The 22,988-nt window shown below is 43.2% G+C and overlaps 2 protein-coding genes across 5 annotated transcripts in view; one reads left to right on the plus strand and one right to left on the minus strand.

Annotated features, from left to right (window-relative positions):
- gish (casein kinase I gish) overlaps positions 1–10,323 on the minus strand; it is a 61,444-nt gene extending 51,121 nt beyond the window's left edge. The window contains exons 1-2 of one of the 2 annotated variants that reach the window (XM_065453248.2): positions 9,980–10,316; positions 9,487–9,681 (exon numbers count right to left, since the gene is read on the minus strand). In XM_065453248.2, the coding sequence (XP_065309320.1) occupies positions 9,487–9,681; positions 9,980–9,986 (202 nt within the window). In that variant the 5' untranslated portion in view covers positions 9,987–10,316. Of the gene's footprint in view, positions 1–9,486; positions 9,682–9,979 lie in introns of both variants that reach the window. The other variant, XM_070531639.1, reaches the window with a different exon arrangement.
- Positions 10,324–10,356: 33 nt separating this feature from the next.
- The window catches only part of LOC135919422 (centrosomal protein of 120 kDa-like), a 63,797-nt gene continuing 51,165 nt past the window's right edge, over positions 10,357–22,988 (plus strand). For 2 of the 3 annotated variants that reach the window (XR_010569957.2, XM_065453245.1), the window contains exons 1-4: positions 10,358–10,608; positions 10,738–11,009; positions 13,081–13,389; positions 21,632–21,835. Coding sequence is in view for 2 of the 3 variants with exons in the window: in XM_065453245.1 (XP_065309317.1) it covers positions 10,569–10,608; positions 10,738–11,009; positions 13,081–13,389; positions 21,632–21,835 (825 nt within the window). In the remaining variant the exon portion in view is untranslated. Of the gene's footprint in view, positions 10,609–10,737; positions 11,010–13,080; positions 13,390–21,631; positions 21,836–22,988 lie in introns of all 3 variants that reach the window. The other variant, XM_065453244.2, reaches the window with a different exon arrangement.

The following is a 22,988-nucleotide window of genomic DNA, read 5'->3' on the forward strand; positions in this document are numbered from 1 at the left end:
CCAAGACAGTGCAGCCTTTCCATTCTCAGTATGCTTCACTGCAACATGTTGCTCATGCATCTGCGATAACACTACTGTACTGCAGCAAAGCTGATTTTAAAAAAACATGGCCATAATGCAATGCACATTTGACCCTTGCCACACTCGTGCCCCTCAACGGATTCCTCAATATTAACTGAACCGAGTTAGACTTGTTAGGCCTACACTGCTTACACACAAATGCTTTGTATTTAAATCTCATCTCTGCTAGCTACCTAGTATACAATTGCAATTACGTTGCAGTTGCGCTGCATGACACATTTCATATTTTTTCACAGTGATGTTTGGGACAACTTTTTGGGAGATTTATGCCTGTGCCCGAACAATCGGGAGGACCGGGCGGAATTCAGGATCCCTCTCCCGGGCAACTCGGAAGAGTTGCCAAGTATGCCACTGGGACATATATGTCCCAATTTGATACATGTGTGAAAAGACTTCTCAGCATTAACATGACACTAAATTTCATTTGTTAGGTGATGTCCTTCACAAGCTTTCAACACTTCATGGGAGAATAGTTTTAGGAATGGGTACTAGGCAGTGACAAGTGCACAAGAGCTGGAAAAATTGTTCTCGTTGGAATGCCTACTGGATTTGGCCCTCACTTGCGCGCAAGAGGAAACTTTTCAAGGTGCCCCGTAAATCATTCCTCTTTCCCACATTTAGATTTACACATTTAGTTGCAACCATTTTTGTATCTTGAGGCTAGAGTGCAAAACTCGTCCTTGTCAATGTACATGCAAAATCTTGCATGTGAAGAAAGGCCCAGATGCTATTGGTGTTCGAAGCATTGACAAAAAGTGCACAATAACTTTTTGTCTATGGTGTGTGCTGTGCAACTTGCATGTGCATTGTGCTTCGATATGTTTCACGCAAAAAGTAGTGAGCAATAATTTGACACTGAGACGCCTAGAGTGTACTGGGGCAAATGCATCCAGTTTTTTTAAAGACTATTTAGGGTTAGTGGCACAAATACATCCCATTTATCTTACTAAACAGCTTTTTGTATAGAAATGAAAATAGTAGTAAAACTATTCCTATACTCAATCCTACACAATAAACTCCCAAAAGCTTTGTAAAAAAATATACATTTCTACAAAGGTTATTTATATCTTGATATTTGGAACTTTTTTTTAATGCCGAGAACAAAATTTTTAATGTGACTAACTCCGTATTATATTGACCTACAAGGTTAAAAACAAATATAAATATTTAAGAACTAATCTTTGCTGCCTTACACAATGATTTTGAAGGTGTGAGGTTCTAGTGCCATTAAACACAGTTGAATGCTTCTCAAGCCATCTGCTGCCTTTTACTGCAGTGTCAGCTATTACTACAAAATAATGTACTCACAGTTATCCATATTAAATAAAGGAATTTGAGCCTATGCGCAATTAGTCATATTACAGCAATGAACACTGTCAGTTCTAGATTAATAAACTTCAACCAATTTCAAAATACACACTACCTCAATATCATAGCACAAAGGAACTTCAGAAAAGAGGTATGAAACAATATTAACCATAATAAATAGCAACATAAAATTACTGAAGCTGTACATTACTGCTCATGAAAATTATAAACCACACACACACACACACACACACACACACACACACACACACACACACACACACACACACACACACACACACACACAAAGTGAGTAAAAAAGCGAAACAATAAGCTAAATGGCACTTTTATGACTTTAAAACAGACCTCAATATCATCATTATGCACTAAAGCTGGAGTGCTTCAGAAGGCTCCTGCAATGCTAAAAAGTGTCCGTTACTGGGAGCAGAGGCCAAGAAACTAGCACCAAAGGTGTCACACATTGTGGCTGTTTGGTTGACATTGGTGAACAGTTCCACCCCCATAGACAAGAACTACACATTACAAAATACACAGGGACTCAAATACATGAGCATGCTACAATATATGCGACAGCAGTGCTGCCATCTAAGGTGCAGCTAAAGTGCTAAATTCATTTCCTTAATTTCGTGAAGAAAATGAATTCAAATTCAAATCTTCATCTTCTTTTTATAAACATTAAGTTCTGAAAGCCAGTGCAAAATACGGAAAGTCCAAGGTGATCTGTGCTCTACACAATCTGCCCGACACTTGTTTACACTAGGCAAGGATATGAGCTGAGAGTGTGTGTGAAGATATCTTACACTTATTTTATGGTGTAAAGCAAGATAGGCCAAAGGGCACCACAGCCAATGTTTTCAGAAAAGATGCACAAGCTACACGTGTATGTCAAATGTGCTAATCTTGCAACATGCTTATTCAAACCATTCAAAATAAACGGACCATGGCATGTAGACTTGTATTAGGCCTGCATTGTGTTGCAATGTTAGAGCTGCCCCTTTCATTTTCATGCACTAATCACAAATGGCAGCACCACGCCCTTTCAGTACAATCTAGAGGAAAGCTTTTGTGAGACAGTGTTGCTTCATGTTGGGCCCTCACAGATGGGTGCTACACGCGCATTCAACATGCAAAAAAGAAAAAGCAGTGGCTTTGTGCCATTCGAGTTCTAGCGATGACCAAAATACAGCTTTTGTTAGGGAGCAAAAACAGAAAAACCACTGCTGCATCAAGCTATACAATAAAAGTTTGTTATATTAGACAGGTTTAGTATAGTGTGTTTAACATAGTAGTGGTCTTAGTGGAACAGTGAGATAAAAATGTGCATGCGCAGAATGCTAAACGACCCGCAGTGTTTAGCCTATGCACATCATTTCTCAGATTTAACATTATCATCTTTGCGTGGTTTACTTAGTTTACGCAAGACATAGCGGCCGTCACGCCTGCCAACTGAATTTGGCTTTGTTTTTGTAGAATTAACTTAGTTCATAGCAAATGGACATGTAAAAGGCTTTCGCTTTATTTTCAGGCTGCTTTGATACGAGTATTGTGGGATAACCTTGTTTCATTTTTGAGATTGGTTCCTATTTCAAAGGCGTCAAGGCCAAACGAGATAAATGAATAGATAGACACTATGAGCGTCTGCTTTGAAATAAGGCAGTGGGTTGCACCATCAAGCTTGTTTTTATATTGCCTTGTGTCCTGTCTATATTGGGGGGGGGGGGAGTGAGAACACCATACGAAGAATTCCCAGCATCAAACTTTCGGAACGACTATTGGGAGGAGGAGGAAAAACATTTATTGAGCTCCAGAAAAATTTGATGAATTTCGCAGAGAACTATTGGGAACTTTGTTTTTGTATGCCTCCATTGTTTGTGCTCACCCTACTTTTCTGCCACCAAACCTCCAATCACATTTTACTAATCACCACTGCAGACATGTTTACTCCAATCACATTTTACTAATCACCATTGCAGACATGTTTACTTTCTCCCTGCTATCCCTGAACCCAAGGGCGTCAAGGAGGCCAGAGGAGCTTTAACTGACAGCTAGGTAGATATCATTACATTCTAATAAAACAGGTTCCATCATTTCCCTACCTTTACCACAGCAAGCACAAGCTCCGTCTTCCTTGGCATACCTCGCTTTATAACAACGTGGTCAACAACATTTTTGAGATGGCAGCACCACCTATCAGTGAAGTTAAGAGCTATATGCAATGGCATGTGGCCTCTGAGAATGGATGATTTATGAAACCGTGGATGATAGGCCTGTACTGATCTCGCCGTGTATCTGCAGGCATGGAAAGTACAATGCGCTCCTATCTGTCATTGTGCTGAGTAGACCATAAATATGATCGCTTTGACGCAAACAAGGAAGGACGGAAGAAAACAAGGGGGCACCAACCTTCGACTGCTTATTCTCTACTGTATCACATGGAATATATACATGCAGGCAAGTGCACAATATACCAAACAGCTTCATCTGCGCAACACTCTAATCACAGCCAGCTATCAAAATACCTTCTTTCTGCATGCAAAAGTAAAACTGATGTGTCACTAATACAAGATGAACCTCACTATTTAATATGAAACGTCTCTAACAATTCACGCGCTGTGGTGTCCCTGTTTCTTCCTAAGGCCAGACTGGGTGATGCGTAAATGAGCGTGCACGGGAACATGAGCTGTCACTGAAAGGTAAAGACAGAGTACATTTGCCTAAGCACTGCAATTCAAATCAGTATGAGCCACGACTGGCCAAGATACGTATTTTTGCAAGAAGCAGGGACACCACGGCGCGTGAATTGTTAGAGGCGTTTCATATTAAAGAGCGATGCCGTTGTGCTGCCTCTTTGACTTTGCTGACGTACACGCAAAGCTTGGCAAATAGATAAAATAACATGTACACTAAGCATACATAACACTACACTATCATACTGTAATAAAATTTACTTTCTGCAAAGCTTGCATGCAGAACGATAACACTAGTTCCTTTAACTCTGTTGTTATGCTAATGTTAAACTAAATCTCTATATTGTCAATGCATAGCTTGCTCATCTATGGGACCTTGCTGGAATATTTTCTCAGCATGTTACAGTTCTGCTTTTCTATGCTGTTTGTATGTAGCTGAGCTTCAAAAGACGCCCCCACCACCCCTCAAAAAAAAGTGGGGGGGGATGGATATAATTGTGGAACAAAAGAAAGCATTGTATGGGTGGTTAAACAGCTAGAATTGGGCCGAAATTGAGTACAGTTTACAGGTGATCATGCTCACTCTTCTATATTTGCAACCAACTAATGACCAATAAACAAGCTACTTTTATTACATCACTTCTGCACTCGCCTCAGCATTTCCAGCTTTGATTATGCATCCTTGACAGTTCAATGGCATCCACAATCATGCAAAACGTGCACACAGTAATGTAAAAAAAAAAGCTTACTAGTCTACATGAGCTTTCTACATACATAGCTTCTTTGCACTAAGCGTGTCCACAACTATAGTTGGATATAGCTTACAAGAGCCCCTGATGCTCTGTCTCACTTTCCCCACTATTTGACCACTACATATCTCAGACAGTCCCCTACTTTGTCCTTACCCCATTAAGGGAGAAAAAAAAAAGAAGAAAGAAAAGACGAAAAAGAAAGAAAGTATCTGCACCTTTTAAATACTAAAACCCTTATCAAGTGCAGACCGCTACATGTAAGGGAGTTCCACCCTGCATCACTGCCAATGAATCTGGCAGTTAGCAACACAGTGCAGTCTCCAATGTGTCAAGAAAGAAGAAGTAAGAAAAAAGTGTAACACAACACAGCTGCACTAGGCTTTCTTGAGGCTTCAGGAAACTGTCACATTATTGGATTTGGAGTGAATCCTGACGGCCCAGAGGGCAAACCAATCATCCGCAACTGTGCGGATGCCCTTGGCACCTTTTCTATCTTTTTGGCTGCACATAAGCACACGCAGAGCCCTTTGTCTCAGGGGGACTTCGGGAACGAGGCTGCAGTCAACAAGGCCACGAATGAAGCAGAATTGGCAATGGTGACCAAAACAAAAGCGGCACGCAAATGCCTTATGGTTGCTGGCTGCTCATTTGTACACACATGTGGTAAAAGAGGTGGTTGGAAAAAGTACCAAAAAAGGGCAACATGGGATGCTTTCCACAGACTGATTGAACACAGGAAGCCATGTGAAAAGCACTAATTATGCACTTGCAGCAAAGCAAAAATGCTACGGCATTTATCAATGTGTGATTCCTTATCTCCTTAGGCACTTGTTGCACATTGCTAAAGTACTTTCACCACCAGTATGATTGAACAAGGCTTTCCCTTTGTGAAACAAGGCTAAGAGTCTATCATTCACTGTCAGTGAATAAAATGAATGAAAAGTGAAGGCTATAACACAAAGTTCTGATGTAGGGGGCAAAGACAATGTCAAATGAAACACCAGAGTCGAAGTAGAATTTATAATTATCTTTACTGCCTACGTGCCATTGCCTTCAATAAAGATGAAACATCCTCGAGTTATCAGCACCACCATCAAGGAGAGGTCATTACTGATCTCTCCAAGACATTCTGTTAAAGCTCCTAAGCCATCTGATGCCAATAAATTGTCAGTACAGTTCTATGATAGACAAACCAGCTTGACAAGGCTGTTTATCTTGAAAATTGTGCAACATTCTTTGAGAACCATCTTATACCCATGCTATGTGGGCTTGCTAATGACAAATTTTAATCCATTTGCTTGATGCCACATAGACAAACCTAATGCCATTTGCCTTAATGTCATTTGTTATATAATGCATTCACCAGAAGTCATTTGACTGAGAAATGTATATCCACGACTCCATAGATTGTGTAGTGCAGTATAACTGAAGTACCTGAAACAGTCTCTGCCATGTAAACAATAATTTATACATAACTTTCAGTTCCAACGCTCCTGCAAGGGGTTGTACTTGGTGAACTTCCTCAGGTCAGCCTTAGAATGGCTTCGACGGCTCAAGTACCATATTGATTTTGGGCTTTAGATTGGACTTTGAATGGCCGAAGTTGCTACGGTGGGTTGAAATGTTTTGAAAGACGGCAATAAACTCAAGCTAACAGCACAATAGTATGTCTGCTTTTAAAATTCACTATTCATGAGCGTGCAAAGTAAACTCGCAAATGCATATCAACTTTTTATATAGTGCCTTAAAATTTCTCACTTCAGAACATGCTGTCATCAACACCACCACATCATATGTCATTAAAATTTGGACGTGTGGCAGCTCTGCTGAAAAAATGTCATTAGGGAACTTAATGAACTAACAGACGAATGCAATTTTTTATGCCTGTGTGGCACGGGTATTATCCTTCCTTGCTACCACCACACACGGCCCATGTGGTTGTGAACTGAGCAAGTTTACTCTATATGTTTAATGCTTGCCGAGCTACGTCCCAGTCCACAATTGCATAATCTTCAAAGCTTTCGTGAATCACACACTAACAATCACATTAAAGACAAGGTGCTGTACATTTATCAATCCAATGAACCTATGTGGCTGTATCTCAAAGCTTTTTAAAAAGTCAATTTACAATGCTGGTAAGGCTTTTGTCTAGTCTGTTTATCACTAATATTTCAAATATTTTAGAGTAGCGTGAAGAACTTCGTCAACGGTGAAGAAATGCTATGGAGGCAATAAGGTAGTAAATTAAGTCCCAAACTTGACAATGAGCTACAAATTGATTTTTGCTACCCCCCCCCCCCATCTCTTCATTTGTGCACAAGGTATCACTCTCAAAATGCCAAAACAGTTCAACAAAACGCAGTTTCTCAGTGCTTCCTCTACCCTTCCTTTACTCTCCCCTGCGGCTTCATAGAACAATGCCCAGGCAGAGATAAATAGGTGCAAAGGAAAACGAACAAAGGAAAGCAAAGGCTAACCTGCAAACACACATAATAAAAAAAGAAGGGGGAATGTCACAGCACTGTCATTACCACTCAGGAAAAACTTGAAACGGGGTCAGAGAACAACAAAACAAATGCAAAACACCACATGCTGTCATCTCAGTGAGCTGAGTGAGAACAGCCTCGAAAGAATGCAAAAGGGCTGCTGTCTGAAGTTTTTAGAGGCAGGAACTTTACAACCTCATGATGGTAATGAGAATGTGGTGTTAACAGCAGATATTGCAAATAATAAAAGCAATAGTCAATGTAGGGAAAAAAAAAAGAGTGTGAAGTCCATTGTTACATCAACTGATGCATGAGGCAATTCTGTTCAAACAGACATCCCGTTAAACACTTATTTCGCTTATGCTGACGTCTGTCTTTTTTTTTTCTTTTCATGAAACAAAATGAGATCCGGCAGAGAGTAAGTAGCACAAACGTTTGTTTTTGTGTGTTTCCCATGGTCACTGTCGGAGCGAAAGTGCGGCCTTGCAACAACGAAAGCTCACGGCAGACCAACTTTGGGTCTGTGAGGAAGGAGAGCCACAAATTGAACTTTTGTTCGAAACAAACCCCGACCATCCGTGAGCCCGAGCCGCTGGCGCAGCAGCGCAAGGAGTCAGTGCAGCGAAACAATAGGAGTGGCCCTTCCGGACGGCGCAACTACAATGACTGCGACCGTTTTCGGCGCCAGCAACGGAACAGTGCACGCGCTTCCTCGCAGCGAAGCGTAGTGTGCATGCAGGCAATTCCGTCGTCGTTCGAGGGCACTTTATATATATATATATATATATATATATATATATATATATATATATATATATATATATATATATATATATATATATATATATAAGCGCGTTGTCGCGCAAACGCGGTTCCCGACGCGGGCGGTGTGGTGACACCGGTGCACAGTGCGTCACGCAGGCTAGTTTTTTCCACCGACCGGGGTCACGCCAAATGATGCATAACATCTATTGCAGTTAAAGAGCGGCGCACTTCCCCCTCGTTTCGACCCTGCTAGCGATGGGAGAAGGCTGTTACACCTGTTACACCCAGGGAAGCTCAGCTCTGAGCGACGGTTGCTGCATGCTTCCCTGCGCTAGGAGTTGAGTGTTCGGAAAACTAGCGCGCGGCATGAAGGACGGGCCACCCGCACTCGCTGCAGTTCGCGGGTCAAAAAAGTGATTCGAAACGGGGCGCGCAATGCGGGCGGACGGGCTGGCAGCGAGCGGTTTAAGTTGCCGGCGCAACCTGACAGATCGAAAATCTCGGGCGAACGTCCAAGTCATACTTCGCTTAATGACGTCACCTCGCGATGCCGCGGCTCAATAGGGTCTTCTTTTCGGGGAGCTCTCCGAAGAGAGCAAATAAAAGATGCGCGATAAGGCCCCAGCACCGCGCGACGCACAAATCGATCACGGCTAGCACGTAAGATGCGGGCCTGACCGTCGCAGCAGCAAATGGCCCACACGCGCGTTGCTTGTTTCCGTGGAACGAAAACCGTTCGCGCTGGAGCCCATCCAAAACGAGCTGGCTCACTTCGTCGCTTTCTCCGAGTCCCCCGAGTTAAAAGGTTAGCGTTCTCATGCGGGGGCAGGCGGCCTCAGCAACATGTCGCAACACGATTATCCGTGGCGTCCTAAACTTCTCGATTTTCTCCTTACTTTTGTTTTTATTTTATTTGCCATTGAGTTGATGGGGCTATAGACTAGTTGCGTTCGGCAGTACACACAACAGAACGAACGAGGGAATCCTAAACCGCGTTTAACACGAAAGCAAAGCCCGCAAGGAAATTAGTTTGCGATGGAGGGCCCGGTGGCAAATGAGAAACCGCGGCCTACACAAACTACCACACTAGAGAGCGCCCAAACTTCTGAAGGCGTTAGACTTACGTATTAAGCTATAGCAGCGTAAAGGTGTAACACAATACCGAGTTCACAAAGAGACGGGACTTGTTTCGCTGGGATCGAAACAGAGAAACCGCCGACAGGATTTCGCCGGACAAGGTTGTTTCGCATCACATCGGGGCAACACACATACAATTTTGCAGTGCTTGAAGTTCCACCGACTTTGTCTTGCTTGCACCTCGGTGTACACGAGGCTAAAGTGTGAATTAATCATAATTAAAACAAAGATGATGACACAGTGACTTACCTAGTCGTAGCTCTCCGAAGTTGCCGCAGCCGATTTTTTTGCCCACTTTGAAGTTGGGTCCCACCATCAAAACACCGGAGTTGCTCGATCCCGTTGGCCTTGTCTGCGAATGCATAGCTCTTGCGGCGGCCGTCGTTTTGGATGCACGCTTGGGAGTTTCGTCTCGGGGCTCCCGGGAATCACGTCTTTGCATCCCTGCGGCCGGGAACGCCGAGAAAGTTAGGCTTAGGCACTAGGCTTAGCCTACTGCTCTGGCAGCGAGTGGCTATGGCGCTAGCTGGCGATGTCATGGGTGGAAGTTTGATGACGGTAGCGTGTTGAACTGAACTTCCATCACAGCCCGACACCCAGCGAGGAGTTGACTCCTGTTCTCGTGTGCCAAACTACGCACAGACACCGCTCGAAATGGCTTTTCTTTCTCAAATCACAACGACGCACTGGGCCTCTATCCACAACAAAGCCAGAATACTCCATGAAACTGGGCCCAACCTACCCAGCATGCATTTCCAGAGGAACTCTTGGCCACAACCTTCCGCAACCACTTTGCAGTGTAATGGACCAGTAACGAAGGCAGAAGCTTCACCACTTTCTCTTGAGACGTCAGTTCATCACTAAACAGATCGTCAGTCGTGCATTCTCAACTCACTACACCGCTACGATTTCAGAAAAACGGCTTCGGATGATTCGGAACTCCGCTGCGAAATCACCTCATAAACAAACCAACTTCCGGTGCACACCGGAGCGAGCTCCTGTATGTATTACGCTAGATTTAGGAAATAATTTTTTGACAGGAGCCTAACACGACCAGTGTTTGGTACCGCTCCTAGTATAATGCACAGACTCACATTTTCGCTATAGCACAGGTGACGCGAGACCACCGGAGGAACGAGAAGCTGCAGCAACCGCTTCCTAGTCTAGTTACATGTTCTGCCGCACAACACCAGGCGGCGGCAAACGTTTCCTGTAAACATTCAAAACAGCGCTTCGCTTGAATGTTGTTGGTAGTTAGATGTTTCCGTCGACGACAACTAGTTTAGTGAGCTGTAAATATCGCCTGCATCTTTTATCATTGATGAGCCAGCATGAACAAAAATTATCTCATCGTCACTTCGATCCTGGAAGGTGAGACACTTGTAGCACGCTGAGAAATAGCGTAGTGGGAGCTTTGCATTACAGCATGTATCTAGGTGCCACAGCTAAAATTTCTCTTTCGAACATTTTATGAATACGCATGTGTACATTTACTCACAGGAAGACATTTCCCAACCAGGCAAGGCTGTGACATTGTGATAGAAGCCAGCTTCGACGGTGAAGTGCTGACCACAGACCCTGTGCCACACTCCGGTCGGCCCAACTTCAACACGGAGTTGGCATGGGGCGTAGATCGCCGAGGTCTTCATGTGCACAGGCTTCACAGGACACCTGTAAAGCTGCAGTGCTTTGTAGTTGAGCGCTCATCAAGAAAGAAGGATCGCGTAGGGTACGTGGTGCTTGAGATACGCGGCATTCCGGAGAGTGTAAGGGTGAGTGACATCACATTCTGCATCTGCAGTCGTGCCAAAAATGTTTCAATAACTACAACATTGTATTTTTGATTATTACTATATATTTATATATCTTTCTTTTTTGTGCATGCGGAGCTCACTCGCAGATTACACCATTGCGTGAGCTCCATTTCTTGCTTGCAAGGCAAGAAATGGATTGTGTTACTGTGCAGTTTTTTTAAGCATAAAAGTAGTTGTAGTCTCTTCAGGCACCATCTGTTAACGGTCACAATGAAGCGGAGGAAAGTGAAGAAGGCTATGCACCGCTGAATAATTGGTTATGGAATTGAACCCTCAACTTGTCAATTCTGAGGCTGGTGCTATATACTGAATGCAACATGCTCTCAATAGTGGCCCAGTACTTAAGAAGGACATGTTGCAGGTTGAAAGAACAGTAACTGTCTTGAAAGTCAAGGCAGACAGATTGTGGAGTAATAGATAATCAAGTTATTGCTGCATGCAGTGCTTACGAGAAAGATAATGACCAAACAGGCACAAAGTGGGCACACTAAATGTAGGAAAACATTATGGCAGCAGTTTAGTATTCCATCATGGTAAGGAACTTGAAGATGGTGGCAAGTGCACGGCATCTATTTAGAAGAATGTGGGAGCCTAATATTGAGAATACCATACTTTAATGGCATTTTAACAGATAATGGTCCACAGTAGCATCAGACATATTCCTGGTAAAGCTGGCTATGTTGCACCATAATATATCTGTGAAACTCGTTCGGACGTAACTAAAGCTTGCGGAATACTTGTAGTTGCATGACTGGTTGTGTTAAAGCTGCAATCTTGTGCAAACATTCTTCTTTAGCTCAGTACATGAGATATTCATGGCACAAAATGTGATGTGTCAGCAACTTAAGGAAACGCAGTAAGGCTTCTTCTTGGGCAAGTTAGTTGTTATGTATTGAAGCCATTGTAGCGCAAAGAAACACGGGCAAAGAAGAGGAAAGGACACCATGGGCACTAACAACTGTCTTATTGGGTCACCCCATCAATCAACACGTCGATCTGCTTATTAGGTAGCGACATATAAATTTTTGAATTTTCTTTTTCTTTGCCATGAACACGTATGCATGTGCTATACTGTGTATATCTATTCTTTCTTGTTTTTCTGGGGAGACCCAATAAACCAGTTGTGAGTTAGCGCCCGTGGTGTACTGCCCTCTCCTTTGTCCCTGTTTCTTTGCACTACAGTGGCTTCAGCAAAACTTAAGGAAGAAGCATTCGGTTCTTACATTTACTTTCACACATGACATCGTCAGTCTAGCATTCTTTTTTCATTGCACAGTGTCACACATATTGAAATATTTCTGCAGGAGTGGGTTCTACCCAAAGAAAGATGCAAGTTTGTTGCCAGGCTGAATGTTTAAATGCAACACTGAACAACTTACTGATTTGAGCCATCCAACACAGTGACTCTGTTTATGGTGCTGCTAAACATGAAGTTGTGGTTTCGGTTTCCATTTGCATCTGCATTCCAACAGGGCCAGGACAAAAACGTGCTTACAGATCTTGCTTTCAGCACATGTGTAAGAACATGAGATGGGCAGGACTAATGCTGAGACCATACTACCGAAGCCTTCATAGCCAAACTTAACTTTTCAGATGCAAAACTATACCAATCATATTACACTAGCCTTAAACACTTGCTTCCAAAATAAGTAAGGTAATGGGGGACATATAATATTGCAGCCATGGTTGCTTAGTGGTTATGGTGTTGGGCCGCTAAGCATGGAGGTCCCGAGATCGAATCCTGCTGCGACATTTCGATGGGAGGTGAAATGCAAAACACCCATGTACTTAAATTTAGGTGCACGTTAAAGAACCACAGGTTGTTCAAATTTTCGGAGTCCCCCACTATGGCGTGTCTCATAATCAAATCGTGTTTTTGGCATGTAAAACCTCATAATTTAATTTTTTTTAAATATATTGCAGCCATCTTGGAATTCAAAGGTTGTACCACCCGCTTCCATCCACATTTATGTCATATTCTGCAAACCAATGTTCTTGTTAAAAGTGGCCTTTGCTGTCCTTCTTGCAGAATGCAAAATGGCATCAGTTACTGAACAACAAATACCATGGAGCCAAGCCAGAGGTTCATGTAGGGCTGCATCTGGAGGAGGACACTGTTCCGGATGCACCTGCTATAGCTTCTGCCGAGCCTGCTCGAGCAGATGTGAGGCTGCAGCGTGTGGTTGCGCAGCAGCCAGCTGACCAAGCAGCAGGAACTGACATTGAGGACTTGACCCCCCGCCTCAATCTGAAAGATGGCTGCTATGAGATTGGCAAGCACCCCACGGCGCTGTATGTCTTCACAGTCACCATTGCATTTGCTGCAAACCTCAATCATGTGAGCCTGTATTTTCTTGTGGTCCACTTTTCAGCAATCTTCTTTTAAAGGAGTGCAGGCATGACACTTCTGAGTTGTGATTGTTTTGTTAAATAGAGGTCCGAACCCTGTGCGTCATAGAAACAAAGAAGAAATGCTGGCAAGTGTCAGAGAACCGTAAATAATTTGCTATTAGTACTTTTTGCTACAAACTAGTTCTATTTTAGTACTTGGGAGTTGGGTTTGTTATGGCGTCATGATACACCAGCTTGCTTTATTCCTGCAAGTGTTGCAACTGCCGCATGGGAGCATAAAAAAAGATGTGCACAGCTCTCTTGTTTAACTTTTATAAGCAGCATCATCCCATCTATTCACTTTGTTACATAACAATACATTTTATTCTGTGTCATGACTTCACAGTAACGTTGGTAATGCCATGTCTGGTATTTTAAGATTAGTAGTAAACAAATTAAAATATCAATAAATCACTTATTGATTACATTTAGAAAGTATGATCGATGGGAAACACTTTAAGTGTTTCCCAACGATCATACTTTCTAAATGTTACCCTTTTCCATGCAAGAAACGTGCAGTAGAAATTATACAATTTAAAAATGTGTGTCATTACTGTCATTATTCTGTGCATGAGTGCATTGCTACGTGCACTTTGATGGCCGTCTTTACGTTCCCTTGGTGCCTGCAGAACAACAGTAAGCTATGAAACAGAATAGATGAAACATTATTGCTGCAGTTTCATGAGATAGGGCAGCTGGAAGGGCCTCTTGCTGTAAATTGACCTGCTTAAAACCAAGTGCAGTATATACAACAAAGATTCATTTAAAATAAATACACAAAAATGTGTAAAGTAACGAGAGAGTATTCCAATGCATTTGTACTGCTATGATTCCTTGTCATACTGCTATGATTAGCTTATAACCGAAATTTATTCAAACACCTCAAATTTTGAAGACAGTTTGGCTCCTTCTTTAGGGGCAAGATGGCATTATCAGAGCAGTACTTATAAGTGTTCCACACCTGCACCTTTTGCTACATCACTTCCCATGAAGGAGCCAGTTTCACTCCCAAACATAAAGTTTCTGATAAATCTTGGTTAGTTTAAGTTCAAAACACATTTTGTCTGAAAGTTAGTTGGCGGAGGGGAATGGTTTTATCATTCAAGTCAGCCCCAGCCGGGGTGTAGCCAAGGGGGGGGGGGGGGGGGAGGTGTAGGTAGGTATGGGGCTTCAGCCCCCTCCCCCCCCTCCCGCAAATTTCTTCGTGCTATCCAGCACCGCCAACCAAAACAATTTGTGGCGGCGAAAATCATTCTGCATTTTGTCTAGAATGTCTTTTTCATACACGAAAAGACATTTTGGCACAAACATTGTGAACTCGGGCTGGATTTCATGGCAATGCCCATGCACCTGGAGTCACATAATGCAAAGAACCCCATTCGAGCACAAAGTTTCAAGGGTGTTTTGATGGTGAGAGGGCTCGTCTCGGCATCTCATGAAGGCCTCGGAATCTACGGAGCGCAAGGATTTAAATTCCAATACTTTTTGGGTATACAGTTCTCACAGACTTTTGATGCGAAAGGGGCATTGGCATTCCTAAAGTCGTGCTTTAGATTTTAAATTACGGAACTTTGTGGGTTTAATGTTGTTATAAACAGTTGATGCCAAAGGTGGATTGACTTTTCTAATGTCGTACATCGGACCATACTACGAGAAAACCCATATCAACACACTATCAGACAAGTCGACAAAGCACGCAGCGAGTTCGGATGAGACAAAGCGTTGTGGTCGTTCATTTGTGCCATCATGCCACAGAACAGAATATCAACATTTTTTTCACCTGTGCCAAACCATCCATGTCAAGACACGAAAGCCAGCTAAGGTAACAATGTTCTTATTTACTTTTTCTACTTTGAATTTTATTTGCATACACACATTCAGCCTCTTCAATTTTCTTGTTCTTGCTACCTGCAGGCTGCCAGAGCCAGCCAGAGCACATGCGTCTTTCTCGTGTTGCCCCGACCACCGCATAGCGCACTTCAGTGCGCATTCATTTTTCCCTGGCCAAGTGGATTCTCGCCTGGCAGAGCTTTGTACGCTTTCTGGCTAGCAGATGAGAAAAAGAAACAATGGTCACTTGCCACCATCACTGTGGGGACTTGATGGATTGCAACGTGTTCACTTGAGTGCAACTTCTCTCGATAATCCCGAAATCCTTCAACCACCATCATCGCCTACTCTGGTGCCCGGGCCACGCGGGGGTACAGGGGAACGAAAAGGCTAACGCGTTAGCTCGAGGGTTCACTAACCGAGCGACGGCGTCCTCTTCTAACCCCAACCACCCGCACTACCCATCACAAAATTCCACCAATTTAAATGCCAAAGACATCCTTGCTCATCAGCGTGGAGTCCGAAGAAAATACCCGCCGCCTCACCCACAACTTAACGGAGAAGAGGCCGCCGATTGGCGTAAAATACAGACCGGGGTGTTCCCCCATTTAAAATTGCTAAACGCCATGTATCCCACTCGTTATAGGGCCAACTGTCCTTGGTGCGGTGGCATACCTACCCTAATGCACATAACCTGGGAGTGCACTAAGCACCCTCATAGGCCAAACACCAGTAGGACAATGGAGCAGTGGGAGGCACAGCTCGCCCGCTCCGATCTGGCAGGACAAAAGTCCTTAATTAGCCAGGTCAGGCAGGCGGCAGAGGCCAGTGGGGCCCTGGACTGAGAGGCTCCGACCACCCCTCCTTCAAATCTTTAGAATCACAATAAAGTTTCTCTCTCTCTCTCTCTCTCTCTGGAAAGTCTTGTCTCGCCGGTGTAGGATACCGAGCAGTATGCATATGGTTCTCTGTAGACCAAGCGTCTCACCTTTTCCTCTATATTCCTTTGGTAGCCACATTAAGTGCCCAAAGTAGGCATTCGATTGTGGCCAACATGCTTTCCTTTACAGGTTTCTTTTTTTTTTTTCATTTCAGAGCCTCCGCCCCTTAAAAGAAAAAAAGACATTGTTGCAGTGCAGGAAATGTTGCATGGCGAAATTTCGATTTTGTTACTTCTTCTTCTTTTTTGGAAACTAATGGGCCACAGGACATTTCAGTTGCCGGATACTCTTATTATATTATTGCAATAGCATTTATATGGACACTCCAGGCGCATTCCTGCCATCACCGTCATGTTCCGTATGAAGTCCAAGGGCGATAACATCGTGACCACGGGCCGCATGCTGTATGTGCGAGTGAAAACGGGGGGGGGGGGGGGAGTAGGCATGGTTGAGCCGACGATGGTGGCTCAGTCTTGTGTGGGCAAGGGAGAAAAGCGGGGAGGAAGTGCACCGTCTTCCGCCGCGCGCGATACATCAGAGGGAGGAGAGGGAGGGGGGGGGGGGCAGGCCTTAGGATTCTGTGATCTATGAATCTGTGATTGCACAACATGTTGATTTGCCTTCATGGTTATATTGCGCTCAGTTTTACACAGACGATGTTAAGGAAGGACAGGACGTGGACGGATGTAGCGCAAATCCGTCCATGTCCTGTCCTTCCTTAACATCGTCTGTGTAAAACTGAGCGCAATATAACCATGAACATTCACCAACTAGCCCCCTTCATTGCTTTACTAAAAAGATTGATTTGCCTTGTTTAACGCATTATATACAGTGACTTTTTCTTAGATATGTAGATTTATTGGAGACTTATACGTTTATTTAAATATCTTGTGGCAAAGTTATGTGCATGCGTGCAGTGAACTTTGTTTCCACTGACTCTTTTTTGTCCTTTATCAAACCATATTTTCGCATTTGTATACTCTTCGCATTTCTAATGTATGGGGTCAAGTCAAATGAAAGTGAGCCAACTCACCCCGTGCAGTTATGGTTCGGTTCATTATCTGCAAGGCATGCGCGTAGCACACAGGCAGCTCATTTACAAAAGTGACACGCAGGTGTGAGGATAAATGTTCTTTAATGCTCTCATACACTGGGTTGAACATGGTTGCATGATATAATGGACGCTCCAAAAATTGAACAGCGTGGTGTCATGAGGTTTTCGACAACTGAAGGTGTTTCCTAAAAAGAAATTAGTCACTCTGTGGCTGCCATGTACGTTGAACATTGCATTTCATTGGCCACTGTGAAGCATTGGAGCAAACTGTTCAAAGAAGGACGTGAAAATTGCAAAGATGATCCAAGACCAGGCCAAGCCACCGTGCAATCACCCCCAACACAATTTCAAAGGTTGATGAGCTGATGAGACAAGAACAGAGGACAAGCGTCGATGAACTGGCAGAGCGTATGAACATCAGTCATGGTTCGGTTCACACCATAATTCATGAACTTCTCGGTTATTGGCTCTTGTGTACGCAATGAATGCCCAAGCTTTTGAACCACCACCAGAAAATGGAGAGGTTCGGCGCTGCCTTGACTCATCTAATCCGGTATCACAATGAGGCTGACGCCTTGTTGTCCGCAATTGTGAACGGGGATGAATAGTAGTGCCACTACTACGAGCCTGAAACATGACGGCAAAGCTTACAGTGCAAACATTCGAATTCACCACACCCAAAGAATGCAAAGGTCATCATTTTCGCCGGAAAGGTGTTGTTGACTTTTTTTTCAATTGTCAGGGGCAAAACCTGGAGAGACTATCAATCGTTTCCGTTATTGTGAAACGCCGGACCGGCTGTGCTTCGCAATCAAGAACAAACGATGTGGAAAATTGATAAATGGGGTCATCTTGCTGCACGGCAATGCCTGTCCCCCACGTCGCTGATGTGGTTAACACAAAACTGGCAAAGTTCAAGTGGGAAATGCTGCAATGTCTGCCATACAGCCCAAACCTGTGGCCTTGCAACTTCCACATTTTGTGGCAGTTGAAGAAACAGCTCAAGGGAACCAGATTTGTGTCAGACAATGACATGAGAGAGTCATTTACAGACTTTTGAAGCAGCAACCCAAGGAATTTTATGAGACAGGAATCATATGACTTGTTAGTCAGTGGGACAAATGCCTAAATGCTCGTGTAGACTATTTTTAAGTACCTCGTTTGTCATATATTTGCATTTGCTCACTTTAATTTGACTTGCCCTTGTGTATTTTTCAAAACTCCTGCTTTTTATATGTGCTCTCTGTTGCAACTATAATTTCGGTGCGATTGCTCACAATACATGACCGGTGACAGCTGCTCCTGCACAATACAGTGGAACAATGGATAGCGTTATTGAGATTCTTCCCTGGTGGTTGCATATGTACAAAAATGTAAACAGAGTTCTTGAATAACGAAGTTTCATTAATATATTTGTCCTCAACTTCTTCATTTCATGGCCTTTATATTTTTCATATCAGCGGCATGCAGTGCTTTGCTGGTTTCTAACTGATATAGTTCTAAAGTTCGTGTGATATTTTCTTTACTTGTTAAATAGACAAAAAACGAGGAAGCATTGATATCAGTTATTTCGGGAACGACTTTTGGGACATACGAGTATATTCTTTTATGAAAAAATACATATTTTACTTGTCTTCACAGTACATAGCGTTCAAGAATTCATTTGGAGCATCTTTGGCAATGGAAATGCAGTTATTATTCATGTATTTGATCCCTCGACAAATTCTATAAGGAGGAGGCCGAGCTGCAACGTAAGCCCCTCCCGAATGAAATTTCTGGCTATGCTACTTAGCCCCAGTTAAATGTTTGCAAGTTTATTTTAAAGGCGCAGGAATTGGAAAAACTAAAATGATTGAATAACGGTTCTATTAGTTAATGCTGTCAAGTTACAGTTCACTGAAATTGCTATAGGCACAGTGCACATTGTTAGGCATCACCGCCATTGGCTATTAAAAACTGCCACCAATCAGCCACTCTGCCATTTGTTGGAGCATTGCCTCTGAGGTCGGGCACTGCGCAATATCGGAGGCGATGGTTATGAGATGGAGAGGGTGACTCCTTTGGCAAGTTGAAAATTGGCGTGCAAGGTTGGCGCGGTGCTCGTTATGAAAGCAAACAGTGTGTCTGTGTTCAAAACAACATGATTCCTCAAACTGCGAGACGCAGACGCGTCCATTCTTAGTGCTAACCTTAAGGAAAAGCTCATGTTTACAGGAAGCCACATCTACAAAGTCGAGGAGGTGGCTCTTGCAGGCGGTTTCAAAACCATCAGGACATGGGTTCCTCAAACTATAATCAGTGCAGCCACAAGGCAGAAATTTATTATAGAACTAAGTTGCAGCATCATGCGCATTCAGTTCTTTTTTTCAGGTTAACAGCTGAAGAATTCGAGTCACTGCCAAAACTGTGTTGCAAGAAAGTGTTAACAGACTGTGGCTGTTGCTCTGCACGTTCACAAGATAATGTTGGTAATGATAATGTTCACAAGATAACTCGTGCCCAAGTCAGTGACATGCCTGAAGTGCTCTTTTATTGTGGAAAGCATATCAGACTTTTGGGGATTCATGAGCCAAAAGCAGAATCTAGTAAAGCTAGAACAGCTTAATTGGTGGGCAGCTACACTTTTTAAAAAGGCTATTGTTCACTGTGGTATAGTGAGGCCAGGGGCTTTAGATTTGGGGGAAACTGAAGGCCCGCTAGTCATATATGCTCCTTGCAGAAATGAACGACTTTTCAAACTAGCATTACCTGATATCCTGTGTATGATGATAAAGTGCTTCTTTCTGAATGGAAAAAAGACAGAACTCAGTTCAAAATTTTATTGTCGAAGAAGCAGGAGCAACGATGATGTCAAGGTTCTTGTCCGCAGCAAAGCAGTTTGTGTGGTTGGGTTGATTTTCTGTTCTGAATGACGTTTCTGCACCCGTCACAGAGGTGGTAACCCTACATGTCAAGCTCACCTTTGTCTGATCATTATGTTTCAACTTATTACAAGTTTGTACTGAGGTGAAGCATACTAAAGCACATTTTGACACACTCCGCCTCAGCCATTCCAAAACATCAGCTGTTGCTTTGTAAAACGCAGTAGTTCATCATGTGTGCAAGTAAACACTTGGCAGATGGTCAAGAACACATACTTTACAACGTGAGCCCTTCGTAATGCCATAAACTATTTTTAAGGAAGAACATCTGCCTAGGTACGGGGGCGTCCAAGATGTCGTCGTAGCGCTGTCAATGCCATGCCACATGCGTGTTGGCTTGTTCCAAAATGTTACAAAATAATTAATGACTGTTAATGGCAGTCCTGGCAATGTAGTGGGGGTATATTTGCTGACCTAAGTCATGGTTTTAATGTCTGAGTGCCACCCACCAGCCGTTTGCATTCAAATTTACTTTCGTCAACTTTGTGTACATTACGCCCTGTCTCCTGAACAAAACACGCACTGCGGAGTGGAAAAGAAACATACCACAAGTAGCTCTATGATGCGCCTGTTTGTCATAAAAACAAGTTCAACGAAAATACCGAGCAAGTAGCTGACTTTCTTCACGAACCAGCTGGGTACAGTGCTTTGGCCGTTGCTTCTCTGATATCTGTGCCAGCAAAAAACTTCGTATGTGGAGTGTTGCTGTAAACACTCTTGCACCCTAACGCACAGTAGGTTTCACAGTTTGGGTGCGGAATCATTGCAGTTTACATTGAGAACCTCTGTTTTTGGTTGAAATGTAAATGATCCAGAATAAAACAAAGCGAGGAACTTGGCCGGACTCTGTATAATGCCGCTGCAGCTGCCAGCATTTTAGAAACATTGGCCAGCGCTGACAATATATTAACTCTGTGTGACAGCTTCTGCTGTGAATCTCAAATTATGCTCGTGCTGCCGCTAGAGGCACCCTCGTCGTCGCTAGAGTTACATCTGAAGGTTGCCTATAGAGGGAGGCACTGGCACCTTTTGGAGTTTTTGAATGCAGAATAACAGCAGCCAACCGCATTGAGTACTATAAAATATTGAGACACGTAAACGCATGAGCCATGTGCAAATACACCTGCCTTGTATTGTGATGAGAAATATAAATATTGCTGCTCAGTGCAAAACTGGTATGTTTGTATTTGTTTTTTATATTCATTTAAAGCCAGCATGTCCATAGCGATGAAAAAAAAAACCATATCAGACTTCCTTTCATTTTTAAACTATTTCTGTCTTTTTAATTCCTGTTATAACTATCATTTGGGTTCGGACAAGACGAGGAAATGTCTTTTCACTACAGTTGGAGAGCACAGTCTCTGACCATCACGTTTGACCTTGGTTTATACTTCCATGATGTAGTGCCAGGTGCAGTAAATGATTGTCCTGTGACCTCTACAGCTTCAAGAATGCTCAGGGAACAAGCCGTCGGCTGGCCAAGGTGGTCCATACCATTTCATTTATCACTTGCTTGGGCACGAAGTAGCTACAGAAGCATTTCCCAGCCTGGCAAGCCCAGAATTTCCAGCAGAGCGAGCATCTCTACACATTCGTAGCAGTGATCCTGTACTTCGTAGATTTTTTGCTGCTCATCCAACTCTTCAGGTATGTCCCTCTGATAAGCGATGAACAGCTCCTTTGTGTGTTGATTGTGTCTGCCATCTGCTCAACTTTTAATAACTTTTTTTTAGGGCCGTACAGATTTTTGTGCAGTCACATATAGCAAAAAGTGCGATTTCACCTCTTCAGCTTGATTACTTGTAGAGGCCCATATTACTTGCCCAATAAGTTTAATCAAATTATAGGGTTTAACCTTCCCGAGCAGTTAACACACTGATTATGAGAAATGCCGCATTTGAGGCTGTGGTTTAAATGACCATTTCAGTTTCCTTAATGTGAACCCAAAGCATGGCACATGAGCATTTATGCATTCTGCTCCACACAAAATGATGCTGCTGCAGCTGGGAATTGAACCCATGACCTTGTCCTTAGCCACATAACACCACAGCCTCTGCAGTGGGTACTGTAGTCTCTTTAGCACAAGTACTGAGGCTGGGATCAGGAATGAAATATCCATGCCCAAGAGAACATAAAAATGGATTGGCATCACCCACATGCTTTTCCCCGGAATTTTCTCTGGCATACTTTGGGTCAAAATTAGCAAAGGACCAGTGTTATTGTGGCACATTTTGTTGACAAATATTGCTATGCTGTTGCATTCCACAGCGTTCCTATAAAGTGAACAATCAGCGAGCACTTATTGGCCTAAGTTGAGCAATTGGAACTTGCATGGTGCGGTAATTAATTGAAAAATTATTAGGTGAATTTTGCTAGGTAAATGAACACTATGTTTGATACTGTGCAACTAACATCCACCTAGTCCAGATATCAACTGGAGTATGTTTGTGGCACTCTCTGCCACAAGCAGCTAGAATTCTGTGTAATTAAAAATAGGTATGCATCTGGTTTAGTTTCTCACCTTGCGGTGCTGATTGTGAGAAGTATGTCTTTTGTGACCATTACTTGAGCCTCATCAGCACATTCACAAAAACATTTTGTTTCACAGAAACACTGTTGCATGCGTGTATATGTGTATCCACATGGGCATGTACATGCTTGTGACTGCCTGTGAGTGGCTAAAACAATAGTGATAGCAGAAAAGAATAAGAAAAAAAGTAAAATGAACAAAAATGTCACGACAGTTACTTGACAGAGACGAGGGTGCTGTTTGACTGAAGCGGGTCAACATTGCATCCAG

This window comes from Dermacentor albipictus, chromosome 1, assembly GCF_038994185.2.
Source record: "Dermacentor albipictus isolate Rhodes 1998 colony chromosome 1, USDA_Dalb.pri_finalv2, whole genome shotgun sequence".
Lineage (NCBI taxonomy): Eukaryota > Metazoa > Arthropoda > Arachnida > Ixodida > Ixodidae > Dermacentor > Dermacentor albipictus.